The sequence below is a fragment of the Lacerta agilis genome, chromosome 8 (genome assembly GCF_009819535.1).
Source record: "Lacerta agilis isolate rLacAgi1 chromosome 8, rLacAgi1.pri, whole genome shotgun sequence".
Lineage (NCBI taxonomy): Eukaryota > Metazoa > Chordata > Lepidosauria > Squamata > Lacertidae > Lacerta > Lacerta agilis.
The window spans coordinates 68992881-69009751 of record NC_046319.1 but is presented as its reverse complement, the minus strand read 5'-3'; the positions used below and the strand labels follow the sequence as shown (position 1 = coordinate 69009751).

Below are 16871 nucleotides of genomic sequence, written 5' to 3'. Positions count from 1 at the left end.
CGTGCAGAGGAATATATAGGACTCTGAGCTGTCTATCACAAATTGCTACAACTAGCTTTGCCCAGCAACACCACTATGCCCTATAGCTGCTAAGGCCGGCTACCAGCCCCACCACCACAGGAAGGGATGTGTCTTGCCAGGTCCCAATCGCAACAAGTGCTCTTACCCATGGTAGAACCCGATCTGTCGGCTTTGTTCCAAAGTAAGCTTCCCCCAGGAATGTTTTCAGTCACAGAGAATAAAATGCTGTAAATCATTAACTGCATATCAAAGGGAATTGTGAACATTGTTCATCTCACCTTGCCATACTGCTGTCAGAACAAGGGAAAGGAAGAGACCAGAAGAAGGAAAGATCAGAAGCAGCCAGTGGTTGTAAGTATGGTACAGGCTGAATGCTAAGGTGGGTTGGGGATGGATCCTTTAGGGCTATAAAAGGAGGGGGTTGTTTCAAAGGTTTATTTATTGTTGCTCAGAACCTCCAAGTCCCATAGAGCCAAATGTATATCTCTTTGGTTCATAAAAGCTCTCATGTTTTACACTTATTCTTTGGGGGGTACTGATGCAAATTCTCAGATGCCCACCCACAACACTGCCCAATGCGAAAGGTGAGTGGTCCTACTTGAAGGTCCCAAAGGATGCGGTATCAAAACTAACTCTCTCATATATCTTGATAAATATGTTCTAATGAATAATAATAATGTGTTTGTGGGGGGCGTCACTGCTTTGTTTTTGCTTTATTGTGTATTTTGTATTTTTGTGTGGTGAACCGCACTGTTATCTTTGGCTGTATACAAATTTAATTAATGATGATGATGATAACATCTTTACAGTTTTTCAGTGTCATCAATGACTTCTTTCACATACAAGGGAATCAGTTTACCCGTAGTGGACTACTACTCAGAGGAAACACTCCACTATGCTGAAAATGAATTCCAAATGTTGGATGATGATATAGTGTGTGTTACTTACCCCAAGTCAGGTTAGTGGTTCATTTAGGTAATTTTAAACTTGGAGTAAATTGTGTTTCAAAGATGCATAGATAGATAGATAGATAGATAGATAGATAGATAGATAGATAGATAGATAGATAGATACTTTATTGTCATTGTACATTGTACAACGAAATTGAACGCCATCCCACATTTACAGCCACATATACGCATTTATACAGTTACAACCACACATTCACATACACTCCATCCATTGCGACTCCCCAAAGATCATATCATTTGGTTACAGCATTTTAAATAGTTATAGTTCTTGGATAAAAACTATTTTTTAGCCTGTTTGTTCTTGATTTAATTGTTCTATATCTCTTGACTGAAGGCAACAGTGCAAACAGACTATATCCAGGATGAGATGAATCCTGTAAAATATTGTTTGCTTTTTTAAGACAATGGGAACTATATAGTTCATCCAAAGATGATGATGTAATATTTCAGAAACATTAAACAATAAAATAGCTAATCTCTCCCTGTATCCATTTTAGGTGCTTCATATCTTCTACAGTCTTTGTATGTTAAGACACACCTCTTTTGGGGGGGGGACAACTCGGATCAAGAAATAAAAAGAGTTTCACTTAAAACCAATTATTATGGTCCTGTCGTGACTAAAGGCTGTGTGTAACATTCCACTCCACCAGGAGCACCATGCAACTGACAAATGCATCTTAAACTCGTTATTCAAAACACCGGACATATAAGCGGGTGGCCTGCATCATAGATTTTTGTATTTCTAGGTACACAGCACCTGAAAATGGGGACTGCATTAACACCACCATGATAAACCTCCTTACTTGGGGGTACCTTAACAATGAAGGTATAGCTGACCTATAAAAAGATCAGGAAGATACACTCTTGTTTAAGAGAAAGATGCTTAAGGAAAAAAGGTCCAAGAATTTCAGATATTCCATCCAAAACTTCCACAGCCAACTTTAATCAATCATTTTGTTTCCCATTTTCTCTCCCGCCATCCCACCACGTCCCCCTCTGTATAAAGCTGTTTTGGATTCCTGATTAAGCAGACAAAGTTCTTATCACTGAATGCAGCAGAAGCAGGTCGTATTCTTCTTCAAATGGAGGGCCGCTTAAAGAATCTGAGGCTTAATTGTGGAATATCTGTTCTTCAATACTGGAATAGCTGGATCACATGTTTGATCGAGTATAAAGCTGATCTGCTACATTTTAACAGGAAGATTCTAGAGATGTGCCTCCTGCAGTTGTGAGAAACAAGTCATCCATGAATGCTGATTGTATATAGAAAGCTAAGTCATATGTCTGCTATAGATTAGTCACACTGCTGATATCCTCACCTGCTCCACCCTCATCAAAATTCAGTTTGATTCACCATGTTAAACTAGACATGAATTTTTGTGATCTTGCCTGTGTAGGAGAGTGCTGAGTAACTTGCTGTTCACAAAAAATCATTCCAATTTTTTTTATTATCCTTTCAATTGATTTTGCATGGGGCAGACTGGTGCTATTGAGCCATGAAAGGGGAGAGGGAACAAGATGAAGGAAATGTGTTTATTGCATAATCAAGAGTGGTTGAGAAAACTACCTGACATTCCTCTAGGTACCCATTGGATGCAGGAGATCCTTTGCTTAATCTGGTGTGATGGGGACCCCTCCTGGGTTCAGAGTTTACCAGTGTGGGAACGGTCACCTTGGCTAGAGAGTATTCCAGGCCTACAGTGTGCCTTGCAATCTCCTCCACCCAGGCTCCTGGCATCTCACCTGCCTTTCCACATTTTCCCCAAGTCCTTCCTGCACTCCAAGGCCAAGGTAAGAGAGGAACAATTGACACATCAAACCTTCTTTTGGCTCATTCTTTCGGCTCTATTAGGCAGCATGACCCGCTCAGTGTTTCAAACACTTCATCTATGACCCTAGTCAAGGCAAGTATCTGACCCCAAAAGGGTGGGGAGATAACCCCTGCCCAAATCAAGGATAGAGGAAGACAATTTGCTGCCTGAGGTGTGGCAGAAAAATACACATCACCAAACACTAATTCCTACAAGCTCCTGAGGGTATAAGGATGGTATAGAGATTTAATAAACAAACAAACAAAACAAAACAAAACAAAACAACAGTAAATTAAACAACAAATACTTTGCTTCATTTTCATGAGACCCACCTAAGCTGCCTCAGTCTGCTTATAGTTAGGGCTGCTCCTGTTGCCTTCCCTAAACATGTCCCCTCCCTCTCTTCCAGGTTATCTATACTGTGCGTAATCCCAAAGATGTGATGATCTCATACTATCATTTCAGCAAGGGCTTGAAAATAGTGAAGGACCCTGGAACTTTGGAAGAGTACATGGAGGAGTTCCTGAGTGGGAGTGGTAGGGAAAGAGGGGAATCAGCCTGTCTCATTTGTTCTCCCTCACTGTTCACTATGTTATCAAGGCTCTTTCCTGCCCTTTCCTCTCATTTCATAGAATCATAGAATCATAGAGTTGGAAGAGACCACAAGGGCCATCCAGTCCAACCCCCTGCCAAGCAGGAAACACCATGAAAGCATTCCTGACAGATTTCCTTTAGTTGTATCAGAGAAGTACAATTCCCAGTGAGATAGGTGGGAAGGGGGGTGGGATGGGAAAAGGTCCCGCAGTACTCACCTCATTTTCTAAAAAAAGTAATGAATGTCATTAAAGGGGGAATTGGAATGCCTGCAACATGTAGGGAGGGGATATTGTGAATCCCTGGCTCCAGTGTCGTAGACAATATTACCGGTAGATCTCTTGTCTATGTAAATAGAATAATTAGACAACCCAGTCGCTAGGTGGTGCTGGGCTTAGTTGTATCTGGGTGGCATGGAAAGTTCACTGCTTTTGTAAATAGGTACCATGGCGGTGGGAAGGTAAACGGTGTTTCCATGCACTCTGTCTTCCGTTATTATGTCCTGTTATACCAGAAGTGGTTTAGTCATGCTGGCCTCATGACCCAGAAAGCTGTCTGTAGACAAATGCTGGCTCCCTCAGCCTGAAGCAAGATAAGCGCCACACCCCATAGTCGCCTTTGACTGGACTTAACTGTCCAGGGGTCCTTTACCTACCTTCTACCCAATTGGGTGAATAAAGTCCCTTTGTAGGTTCCTCACTGGTGTATCCTCCATGTCTTTCCTCTCACCTCTGAAACTGTTTACATTCCACTTTGCTCTTCAAGTGTCTTATGGTTCCTGGTTTGAGCATGTGAAAAACTGGATGGAGATGAAGGACAGATCCAACTTCTTCATCATCACCTATGAAGAACTACAGCAGGTATTGGCCCAGCCTTGACAATATTCACACTTCTAGGTCGTGTCTCCAACTTTATGTCATGTAACATATCATTTTGCCATTTTATTTTATTTTTGTTCTGAAAAAAAGTCTTCTACAATTGGCAAGGTGAATCTGAGTTAGAGAGGTACAAATTCCTAAGTCATTCTTACTTTTATCTGGTGCTTTCTGTCCAGTTGCAGTTGATTGGTTCTGCATAAGCCTATGCTCTGTTTCATTGTTTGCTGATGCAGAAATATATGCATTTTTAACAAACACTACCATCACAGCTATCCAGATATTTGCAAATCAGTTTACCTTCCCTGCATGCTCCCTTTCAAAATTAATGGAACAGGTAGCCCTCTTAGTCAAGAGCCTTGTGACACCTTAGAGACAAAGCTCATGGCATGACTAATGGCCCATCACAAATCCACCTGTCACTGCAAACCTAAACATGCCCTTTCAGAAGTAAGTCTTACTGAATTCAGTGGGGCTCACCATCAGGTAAGTGGGGTTAGGATTAAAGCAATTCTTGCTACCTTGATTTCACAATTCAGTATAAAGTTGCTATCCTGTCTTGTTTCTCTCACATCAGGAGGGGCAGTTTAGTTATGCTGTAAGTGCAGAAAACTTGGATGGTGGTGGGGATGTAAAGGATTTTTAAATTTAATTTCACTATTGAAAGAAACATTTAAGGTGGTAAGAATGGGCAGTCAAATCCAGATGGTTCTCTCCTCTTTTTTTTAAAAAAACAAACCTGTGGAGCAGTGATAACACTACCAATTTTCAGAAGAGATTATTTATTTCCTTGTGAAAAGAACAATAGTGATTGATGTGTTCCTTTGGTCTTTAAAATGTTACAGGGGGAGGAATTACAATAGGATTTCATCCTTAATTTGCCCCCTAAAACCATACACGTGTGAATGAGCATCTCTGAATTCTGTGGGATTTACTTCTGAGTAGACATGGTTAGGATTGCAGTACAATCCTTTAAACACATAATAACACTTCTGATGCGGCACCTTTATGCATCAATTAATATATTAGCAACATACTTCAAAGCAATTTATGTATCTATATACAAAGTATGTGTGTTTACAAAGGAAAGTGTCCTTTGTAGAGAACTAAGGTGAATAGTGCTCACAGCAAGTCTGTGCTACAATGGGTGTTTGAATGAGCAGATGGAATGAAACAGTTTGATATTCCATTTTCAATTGATTTCTCCAACATTTCTATTTTGAGTTCAGAGTTCCTTGCTTCTTTTCCAATATATTTAAAATAAAATAAAAATGACTTAAGGCCAATGCACGATGGCATTCCTTTGTTCTACAACAGACCAGGTGCGACCTACAATCTGCTGTTCTGTACTTACCGGTAATTCAACGTCTTCAGATTCAGAGCTGTCTCCAGTATTTCCTGGGTCCTGTACTGAATTTGAGGTAGCCTTGAATCATTCTTGCTAAATGCTCCCTGCAAGAATGGCCTCTGTATTCTTCTTTCTCAAAGGGCAGATCTCCCTATGGCAGTGTCAATATGAGAATTCATTCATTTGCTTTTCCCTTCTGCAGGACCTACGAGAAAGTGTGAGAAGGATTTGTCATTTTATTGGTAAAGAGCTCAACAGTCAGCAAATCGACTCTGTGGTGGAAAACGCCTCCTTCCACAAGATGAAAGACAACAACATGTCCAACTTTACTCAATTTTCAGATACCTATTATGATCACACAAAAGGAAAGCTCATGAGGAAAGGTAACAAAATACCCTGTGATAAACAAAGGCCGTGGCTTGTGCAACCTATGAAAAGTGTTTGTTTGTGTGTGTGTGTGTGTGTGTGTGTGTGAGAGAGAGAGAGAGAGAGAGAGAGAGAGAGAGAGTGTGTAGTGGTGGGGAAGAAATTTGATTCAGTTCACATTGAGTAACCCTACTAATCTCATACTTTCCTGTACTGAAACTCAACAGTTCTTTGAAATTCATACTTCTCTGAATTTTGCATGCTATTTCCCACACAACTGATCAGTGCAAAAATGAAACTGCTAGCATAATGTAGGCAAGTAAATGCATATATTAGTGACAATAACATGTGAAAATTGATCATAATAGGGAAAATGGCTTGCAAAAATGTGTATATTGGGAGAGATTTGTATTAAAATGTTGATGGATTTTCATGGGAAGATTTTTTTTTTTAAATAAAAATTGCAAACCGGTGTGAAAATGTAGAGAACTGAATTGAAGATTTGAACAAAGAGAGAAAAGGAGAAAAACCAAAATTGACAGATTTGCCCATTCTGTGATGGCCTGGGAGTCAGACTCTGATGCTGAACCTGAGGGATCCCAGCCTGCACAGGATTCCCCGCCTCCAGAACCAGCTGAGCCGGGGCCAGGGCTTGAGCCTGAAGGATCCCCACCTGTGCTGGATCCCCAGGTGCAGACATCAGCAGAGTCTGCTCTGGCTCCTGATGGGAGGGAGGACCCATTGCCTGCAGGTGCTCCACTCCCAGCCTCTTCAGAGGAAGCTGAGGCAGCCCCTGGGTCCAGTAACCCACCAGCCTCTCCTGAGCTACAGAGGCTCAGGGCAGAGAGGCGAAGGGAGTTAAGTGCCTAAAGGAGGAGTGCTCGCCTCCAGGCCCGGAGGAGAGGCGAGTCTCCGGAGGATCGGGGCCGCCCTAAGCATAGGGCCAGATAAAAGCCAGCCAGACCCAGCCCAAGTTGCGTGAGCAACTTAGTTGCAAGCGTGTGCTCAACCTGCAACCTTGTGCCTGAACCTGCCTTGGACCTCGACCTGCTCCCTGCCTCGCTCCCTGCTGGACTGACCTCCTTTGGACCCCTAGACCCAGGACTGGACTTGGACCTCACTTCATGGACAAACCCTTGGGGCCAGCACACATTCTTACTTGTGAAGCTTTACGAAAATGCAGCTAAGTAAGTCTAGGCCAGTGGTGGCGAACCTGTAGCACGCGTGCCAGACTTGGCACGCAGAGCCCTCACTGCTGGCACGAGCGCCATCGGCCCATCTGTGCTGTTGTTGTTTTCTCCCCATTCTCTCTCTCTCTCTCTCCCTCCCCCCCCCCGGCTACAGCTTGCGTCTGCTATTAAAACCCAGAATCTTACCTTCCTTCCTTCCTTCATTTTCTTTTTTTGCTGTTAGCCAGAGATTGTGTTCAGCAATTGGTCTGTTTTTCAATTTGCTGCGTCAATGGCTGTTTCTGATTGGGCGTAACAGCATTCGTTTTTTAACTCTTATTGTGCTGGGTTTTTTGTCGCTTTGGTAGACGATGATGTCGGTGCTGCACGTTAGTTCCCGCGAAGGTATTATTCATCATTTATTTCTGTTCTATCTCTCTCCCCAAAAAAGCTCAGCAGCTTGGGTGAAAGATACATAACATTGGGGGAACCCCCCCAAAAGCAAAGCAACTTTTGTGTGAGACCCCCCCCAAAAAGCTCCAAAATTTTGGTCAGCAGCTTCCCCCAAAAAACTCAACAACTCTGGGCTGGATGTGAGGGCGATCTGGCTGCGACATCTGTCACCCCATTGATCGCCAGGGTTGATTCGGCTGATCTGGCTGGCTAGGCGGGTGTCCCCTTCCTCCCTCACCGCTCCATGTGCGTCCCTCCCGAAGCTGCGCGCTCGGTGGAAGAGGACGACCATCCCAGATAGAAGGAGTGTACCGTTCTTCGGTCAAGGGTATACGATAGCTGCGCTCCCCTGCTAGAACCTCCAAACAAGATCAAAAAAGCTCCAAAATTTTGGTCAGCAGCTTCCCCCAAAAAACTCAACAACTCTGGGCACTTTGCGATAAATAAGTGGGTTTTGGTTTGCAGTTTAGGCACTCAGTCTCTAAAAGGTTCGCCACCACTGGTCTAGGCCATCAACATGGAAGCATGACTACTACTGGGGTACCAGTTGAGGGAGGGCCTGCGAAGAACAGCCAGGGAACAGGTCCTGCTATTCCTAAAAAAAAGCCACCTGAGGCAGCTGCCTTGCTTCGTCCAGTGGAAGGGCAAGTCCTGAGCAAGACGAAATGGGGTCCTGATTTTAGTTGAAGTAATTTTAGTGGGTCTTTTTGTAGTTGCAAAGTGATTTCACATCCTCTTGTGTTGTTCCAGGTATCTCTGGGGACTGGAAGAGCCACCTGACTGTGGCACAGAATGAACACTTTGACTGTGTGTATCGTGAGAAAATGCAGGGCCTGCGCATGACATTTCCATGGGACTGAAGAATGTCAGATTATTCTTCCTGCTATTTTTGATCCTCATGCCTCTCGTGGTTGAGGTGCATCCTGGTAAATAAATATATTTCTGAATAGAAATTGTATGGTTTTGTATTTTTTTATTTACATGTGTGACTCCTTTTAAGGGTGTTTTTATTTTTTAAGCTTCTGGCCTTTCAGCATCTATTGGAATTTATTAAAATGTCCCTTTTGGCTCCTTGTAGTTCATCCACTCGGCTGCGTTTGCTGGAGTTACCATGGAAACAAGATGTTTTCATGGGTGTTCCAGCAAGATCTGGCAAACTACAGAAAGTCACAGGAGTAATTTTAATTTGTTTAAGTTGTTTACTTCAATACTGTCACTCCTTTTCACTCTACCAGACAGGTTTATGAGACCTCCATCCCACACAAATGGGATGGAGGGCTCATATGTCGTCGTCCCCCCCCCCCAATTCTTCAGGCTGCAGCAGCTGTACTTCTAATTCTTCCGTCATTGCCTGCCATTTCTTTTTTTTAATAATAATTTTTATTATTTTATACTATACTGCAACAAAAAATCAAACATACATTCCCATACATTTTCCAGTTTTGGCTAACACAGCCATGACTTCCCTCAGTCCTTCCATATGGCTTTCAAAGTTATATCTTAGCATTATACTTCATTAATCAACCATTGCTTACATTATCATATATCTCATACATACTCTAACTACCATACTTACAATAATTTTTCTACACATTAACTACAAAACTTCTTGAAGTCCTATTAGCGTATTCAATTGCAAATTGTCTTTCAAATAGTTCGTAAACTTTAAGCAGTCTTTGAGTTTCTAGTCCCGCTGGTCCCGGATTCTTCCCGTCATTTTGTCCAGTTCTGCATATTCCGTCAATTTCACTGTCCATTCTTCTTTCGTCGGTAATTCTTCTTGTTTCCACCTGCCTGCCTTTTCTTCTTGCACCAAGGAAGAGGCATCACCATTTCTTGCCCTACCTCCCCTCCTTGGAGCCAACATATCTTCTTGCTAGTGGTTTCTAGTTAGAACCCTGAGCTCACTTCTAACTGGACACTACTGGTAGAAGCTGTTCTGATTTCCAAATATGCTGGGCAACCAAAATGGTAGGAGGGCCTTAAGATACAATCTGGCTCAGAGGAGATGAAATAATTTGGTGCATGCCTCATAGGTTTCTCTGGGTGCCTTGGGGCTTGTGAACAGGCTCCAACTCTGCAAACAAGCCCTATGACACAACTGCATTTATTTTGCTCTGACAAAGAGAAACTCACAACTCAGCCTGTAACAGCTTACTACCATCAATAACAGACAGCATAACAGAGAAGCAAACACAGGAACTAGAATCTGCAACACACCCAGATGCCAACTCAGGCCACATTCATGCCATACATTTAAAACACTACGCTAGCACTTTAAACAGCCATGGCTTCCCCCAAAGAATCCTGAGAGCTGTAGTTTATTAATGGTGCTGAGAGTTGTTAGAAGACCCCCCCCCCCCAGCTGTTTTCAAAGAATGGCAAAAAAAAAGAATCTCAAGATTTGTCTGTCAGGGGGGGGAAACCCAGAATAAGATTTAAGTTGTTAACTGATATGAAAGAAAGAGGAGGATTTTCTCTGCCAGACTTGAAACTGTACTATGAAGCAGCTTGTCTCTGTTGGTTAAAGGAATGGATATTCTTGAAGAAAACAGATCTGTCGGACCTAGAAGGTCATAATAGATTTGGTTGGCATGCATACTTATGGTATGATAAGATAAAGGTACATAGAAGTTTTGGAAACCACATATTCCGGAAGTCTCTCTATGAAGTTTGGGACAGATACAAAAATTTATTGGAAAGGAAAACACCTTGGTGGTTATCACCAACAGAAATAATCAGTGTAAAAAAGGCAAACATGAGCCGAAACTGGACAACTTATGAGACATTACTTAAAAACGACGGCTCTAAATGGAAACTAAAACCATATGAAGAGGTGAAAGAATTTGTAAATAACTGGTTGCAGTATCACCAAATTAATGAAATGTTTAAGAGCGACATGAAAAAGACAGGCTTTAGCGAAACTACCGTATTTTTCGCTCCATAGGACGCACCGGACCATAGGGCGCACCTCATTTTTAGAGGAGGAAACAAGAAAAAAAAAATATTTTTCTGGTTTTCTTCCTCTAAAAGCCCTGGTTTTGTTGTTGTTGTTTTTGAGGATCAGCTAAAAGTTTTGCAGCTGTTTTTGCAAAGGCAAAAGGCCTTTTTTTTAAGGATCAGCTAAAGGTTTTGCAGCTTTTTTGCCAAGGGGAAAGCCCTGGGTTGTTTTTTTTTTAGGATCAGCTAAAGGTTTTGCAGCTGTTTTTGCAAAGGCAAAAGGCCTTTTTTTAAGGATCAGCTAAAGGTTTTGCAGCTTTTTTGCAAAAAGGAAAGCCCTGTTTTGTTTTGTTTTTGGTTTTTTTTTGAGGATCAGCTAAAGGTTTTGCAGCTTTTTTTGCAAAGGCAAAAGGCCTTTTTTAAAGGATCAGCTAAAGGTTTTGCAGCTTTTTTGCAAAAAGGAAAGCCCTGTTTTGTTTTGTTTTTGGTTTTTTTTAAAGGATCAGCTAAAGGTTTTGCAGCTTTTTTGCCAAGGGGAAAGCCCTGGGTTTTTTTTTTTAGGATCAGCTAAAGGTTTTGCAGCTGTTTTTGCAAAGGCAAAAGGCCTTTTTTAAAGGATCAGCTAAAGGTTTTGCAGCTTTTTTGCAAAAAGGAAAGCCCTGTTTTGTTTTGTTTTTGGTTTTTTTTTGAGGATCAGCTAAAGGTTTTGCAGCTTTTTTTGCAAAGGGAAAAGCCCTGGGGTTTTTTTTAGGATCAGATAAAGGTTTTGCAGCTTTTTTGCAAAAGGGAAAGCCCTGTTTTGTTTTGTTTTTGGGTTTTTTTTAGGATCAGCTAAAGGTTTTGCAGCTTTTTTTGCAAAGGGAAAAGCCCTGGGTGGTTTTTTTTAGGATCAGCTAAAGGTTTTGCAGCTTTTTTTGCAAAGGGGGGAAAGCAAAGCTCCTTTTGCAAAGGGGGAAAAGCAAAGAGGAAAAGCCCCATTTTTATGGGGTTTAACTCACATTTCTGGAAAAAAAACTTAAGGAAAGGGAGCCATTTCTACTGTTTGTAGACAGATAATCTAATCAGCCAGTCACATGTCCTGGGGAAAAAAACAACCTCCCTCTGCAGCACATTCAACAAAGGAGGGCGGGGCTGAAAGGGAGCCGGGACTCTTATCTCTCTCCCGATCTCTTGCTGATCAGCTGCTGAGCGGGGTCCTTTCAACACTCCCTTTTTTCTTTGTAAAATAAAAAGCACAATCTGCTTTTGGCCCCTGGGCAATTCAGCTCCAGGGACCACCATTCGCTCCATAAGACGCACAGGTATTTCCCCTTACTTTTCAGGAGGAAAAAAGTGCGTCTTATGGAGCGAAAAATACGGTAAATCAAAATTTGAAATCGAAATATTAAATAATGACTTTAAAATAATTGCTAAAATGTACAAGATGCTGTTGGATTGGAACCTGAAGGATGAAGAAGTGAAGTCAGTGATGATTCATTGGGCAAAAGACTTTGGACATAACATTATGTTAGAAGACTGGGAGAAACTTTGGAAGGAAGGAATGAAATTTACGGCATGCACATCAATAAAAGAAAACATGTTAAAAATGATGTATAGATGGCATATCACCCCAGTTAAACTAGCAAAGATGTATAAGTCTGATAATAAGTGTTGGAAATGTAAAGAAAAAGTCGGTACCTTTTATCATATGTGGTGGGAGTGTAAGAAGGTAAGGGCTTATTGGGATATGATATATCATGAACTGAGAAAAATTATGGTAATTATGGTAGTTAAAGTGAGTAAGAGATATATGATATTGTAAGCAATGGTAGACTAAAGAAGTATATTATTAAGATATTAATCTGAATGCTATGTGGAAGGTCTGAGGGAAGTCATGACTATGATAGCCAATGTTGATAAATGAATGTGAATGTATATTTTATTTTTTGTAGTAGTTATAGCATAAAATAATAAAAATTATTATAAAAAGAGAGAGAGTTGTTAGAAGACCCCCCATTCCCTTGCCAGATCTACAATTCTCAGAGTTTCTGTTGAAGAACAATAGATTATTAAACCACACTGAAAATTGTTTACTGATCACCATTGCATGGTTAATGGATAAACTGTAACTGGTTCACTGAAGCATGACATTGGGAGAAAGAAGACATCTGGAAAGCCCAAACCCACCTTGTCCATTATCCGTATGTCTTTAATAGATAATATACAAGGTTTGATTGGTTTTTGTTTTTTGTTTTTTTAAAAAAACATTCTGCCCCTCTTTTCTATTTTCCTTAGTGTATGTAGGATTTGGTGTCAGCATCGGTTGTGTTGGTTCTCTGTTGCTCGCTTGTGTTTCTTTGGCGGTGAGAGGTCGCGATTGGCGTTGGGTGTGCTTGTTTCTCTGTGGTTGGCTGTGGTGATCTTTGGTTTTCTGTGTGAGTGGGGTGGGTGGATGTTTTGGATCAGGTTAGCCATATTGATTTGTATGCTGTCGGTAGGTTTTTGTCATTATCTTGTTGAGCTGTGTATGTGATGAAGGGGGACCATATGGGGGTGAAGGTAACTTCTTCTGTTTGTCCCCGTGCTAGTTTTAGGTTGCTGGTTAATTTTTCTAGTAGGGCTGTTTCCCATACTACTTGGTACCATTGGTCCATGTTTGCTCCTGACAGGTCTTTCCAGTGTCTGGTTATGATGTTTCTGGCTGCTGAGAGTAGATGGATTATGAGTTCCTTGTGTTGTAAGTGGGCATTATTGTCTTGGAAGATGTTTAGTAAAGCCAGTTCTGGGGTGATTTCTAGCACTTGTTTGGTTATTTTGCATATTTCTCGTATGGTTGTTTCCCAGAATGTTTGGATTTTGGGGCACTCCCACCACATGTGGAAGTATGTGCCCGTGGAAGTGCATCCTCTCCAGCATTTTGGTGAGGTTCCTGGGCGTATTTGTGCTAGTTTTCTTGGTGTTAGATACCACCTGTAGGTTAGTTTTAGGGTGAGTTCCCTTCTTTTTGCTTCTGAGGGCCAGACTAGCTGATGTGATGATTTGGCAAGTAGGAAGCCATGCAGGTGGGTTCTGAAGCCATATCTGTATGGTGAGGTAGGGACTGACTTTTTCAATCCATGCCACTGGCAATGTTCATGTATCTTTCCTTAATGGAAGGGATCTTCCCAGGGAAATGAATTACAAAAAAGGATTAAAAAAAAACAAACAACCCAAACCACACCAGTCCCATTTCCTCTGTCCCATAAGGGGACACCAGACACCTGCTCTTGAATAAATCTCAAAGAAACAAGATATCACAGGTTTCCACTATTTACACCTACTTAAGATTCAGGACGCGCTGTGGTCTAAACCACAGAGCCTAGGGCTTGCCGATCAGAAGGTTGGCGGTTCGAATCCCTGCAATGGGGTGAGCTCCCGTTGCTTGGTCCCAGCTCCTGCCCACCTAGGAGTTCGAAAGCACATCAAAGTGCAAGTAGATAAATAGGGACCGCTCAAGCGGGAAGGTAAATGGTGTTTCTGTGCGCTGCTCTGGTTCACCAGAAGCGGCTTAGTCATGCTGGCTACATGACCCGGAAGCTGTCTGCAGACAAACGCCGGCTCCCTCGGCCTATAGAGTGAGATGAGCGCCACAACCCCAGAGTTGTCCGTGACTGGACCTAACGGTCAGGGGTACCTTTACCTTTACCTTTTAAGGTTCAGGAAAACTTTTTAAGGACCTGAAAAGTTAGCCCTTTTTGAAATTCAATTCTTTTTTTTAATTTTTCCCACCCACACCCCTAAAAGGTCCCTAAAATTGAAGGGGCAATGTGGAAGGCAAAGTGTGAATAATGAGACTATAAATTCAGAGAAGGTTGCAAAGAAAATTTAAGCAGGAAATTCCCTTTCATTTTGCTTCCAACTTTTATCAGGGTCAAACTTCCTATTATAGTAATTGTATAGCTTAATAGTTTGTTGTTGCTGTTTGAGGGAGGGGGTGATTTAACCTTTCCCTTCCTGGCTGTGATCCTGATGAAAACTGCCCCTCCTCTATTGACTCAAGGCAAATCACCCGACACCTGCTGTTATTTTTTAAACCCCAGACATAGTTGCGAAGTGCAGGATTAAAGTAATTTTCAGAGCTACCTACATCTCGAAATCCTAAATCCTTGGAGATACAAAACTCTAAAATATAGGTGCTCTGGGGGAAAATCAGATATGATCTGGGATTAGGGGTGGGAGAGAAATTTGATTCAGTGTGCATTGAAAGGCAAATGTACTGACAATGATCCTTCTCAATTTGTACCTCCCAGATATTCTCAATGCAGTTCTTCCACCAGGTAATTTGGACAAAGATGAACATAAAAATGCATATTGTTATGGGCCACCCCAGTCTCTGCCAAGCAGTGCACAGGATTTCAGGGGTCCTGGCACTTAACCAGGGTTGTGTTTTCTTTGGAAATGAGGCACAACGCAGGCTGTGCTCCATTTCCATATGTCTCTGCTGTGCCTCAATTTCCCAATTGAAGCAACCCTGCTAGAGAGCCTGGAACCCTCTGGGATCCTGCTACTGCTCAGCAGACTGGGGTGGCATGCAACCTTTGTAACAATATGACTATTTGATTTGATTTATTTCCATGCCGATTTTCATTCAAATGGATCTCAAAGCGGCTTACAAACAATAAATATCACATAGTCAAAACAAAATAAAAATTAAAAAAATTCGTTCTGGTAGCACCTTAGAGACCAACTAAGTTTGTTCTTGGTATAAGCTTTTATGTGCATGCACACTTCTTCAAATACAGTGGTGCCTCGCAAGACGAAATTAATTCGTTCCGCGAGTTGTTTCGTATTGTGAAAATTTCGTCTTGTGAAGCGCGGTTTCCCATAGAAATGCATTGTGGGGGGGGGAAATCTCAAAACGTTTTCGTCTTGCGAAGCACGACCATAGAAAAATTCGTCTTGCGAGTCACCTAAAAAACCACAAAACCCTTTCGTCTAGCGAGTTTTTCGTTGTGCGAGGCATTCGTCTTGCGAGGTACCACTGTACACTGAAACAGAAGTCACCAGACCCTTATATATAGTGAGAGAGTGGGGAGGGGTATTACTCTAAGGTGCTACTGGAAGGATTTTTTTTATTTTTTATTTTGTTTTTACTATGGCAGACCAACATGGCTAGCTACCTGTAACTGTAACTGAAACTATCACATAGTAAAACTACAATAAATAGCTAATTTCCTGACACCCAACTTGGCCGCCACATACTACCCAATGTTAGAGCTTGTCCTGCTGCTGCTCCTCCCTTAAAATGTACCCGCTGCCTCTCTTCCAGGTTATTTACACCCTACGTAACCCCAAGGATGTGCTGGTATTGTTCTACCACAGCTATAAAAAATGGAAGGACCCTGGAAGTCTGGAGGAGTTCTTGGAGGAGTTCTTAGCTGGGAATGGTATGGAAAGAGGCAAATTGGCTCATCCCCATCTGATGCAGCCTAAAGGTCTGCTCCACGGCACCATGAAGGCTCTCTTCTTAACCATCGCTAGAGCCCTATTGTATAACAGTAATTCCAGCAGGGATAAATCAGAAGGAAGGTGGGAGGTGCCATGATAGTTAAACTCATTTCCTTTTAAAATTAATAATATCCTTAAGTAGTGAATGGCCCAAATGTGTCGGGTGGGGATATAGTGGGGTCTCCAATTCAGTGTTTTGGGGCAATATTATAACGAATGTGTGACACTGGAGTTGTTATTGGACTACAAATTCCATCATCCCTGACCACAGGCTATACTTGCTGGGTGTCAGGGACTGGGCAGAGGAGGAATGGTGGAGACTGCCTCTGCATCCCGACCCTTGCAGGGAGGAGGAAGAAGAGGAAGACAGTCTAGATTTACAACAGGGGTTTGAGAGAGGTAGCAGCTAAGAGGCAGATGAGGGGGAAAGCTCAAAAATCATGGGATAGCCAGGACAACACCTGGCTGACACGTTGCCATTAGAAAGCACCCCAGACCCTCCATCTCACGGAACCCGGTGAGCCTTGAAAGTAGGAGAGCAAAGAGCTCAAAGACAGAGGGCACTTAGCAGCACCCGTAGAGGTGACGAATGAGGAAGCGGGAGAGACGGAGGGTGGAGATTCAGTTTGGACAATGCCATTATCCAAGATGCTGGGTTCTATAGCCTCTCTCTGTAAAGATTGAAATGAGAAAGGATGGTAAGAAACTTTTCGTTGTCTGTATACATTCCTGGGCAACCAGCTGGGAGCCGCTGACAGCACCCTGACACTAGGGCTGATGGGAGGTGTGGTCCAAGAGAAGTGGTATAGTTGTTGTCTCACTCTAAACTCCATGTCATTATATAGTCTAGTAACTAT

General features: G+C 42.2%; 1 protein-coding gene across 3 annotated transcripts in view; it reads left to right on the top strand.

The window, feature by feature from the left end:
* The first annotated feature begins 261 nt into the window (after positions 1–261).
* LOC117051588 (sulfotransferase 2B1-like) overlaps positions 262–16871 on the top strand; it is a 36931-nt gene continuing 20321 nt past the window's right edge. Inside the window, exons 1-7 of one of the 3 annotated variants that reach the window (XM_033158128.1) lie at positions 267–372; positions 831–979; positions 2575–2783; positions 3213–3339; positions 4163–4257; positions 5823–6003; positions 8359–8545. In XM_033158128.1, coding sequence (XP_033014019.1) covers positions 847–979; positions 2575–2783; positions 3213–3339; positions 4163–4257; positions 5823–6003; positions 8359–8468 — 855 coding nt within the window. In that variant the 5' untranslated portion in view covers positions 267–372; positions 831–846 and the 3' untranslated portion in view covers positions 8469–8545. Of the gene's footprint in view, positions 373–830; positions 980–2574; positions 2784–3212; positions 3340–4162; positions 4258–5822; positions 6004–8358; positions 8546–16871 lie in introns of those variants that run through there. The other 2 variants (XM_033158129.1, XM_033158130.1) reach the window with 2 other exon arrangements.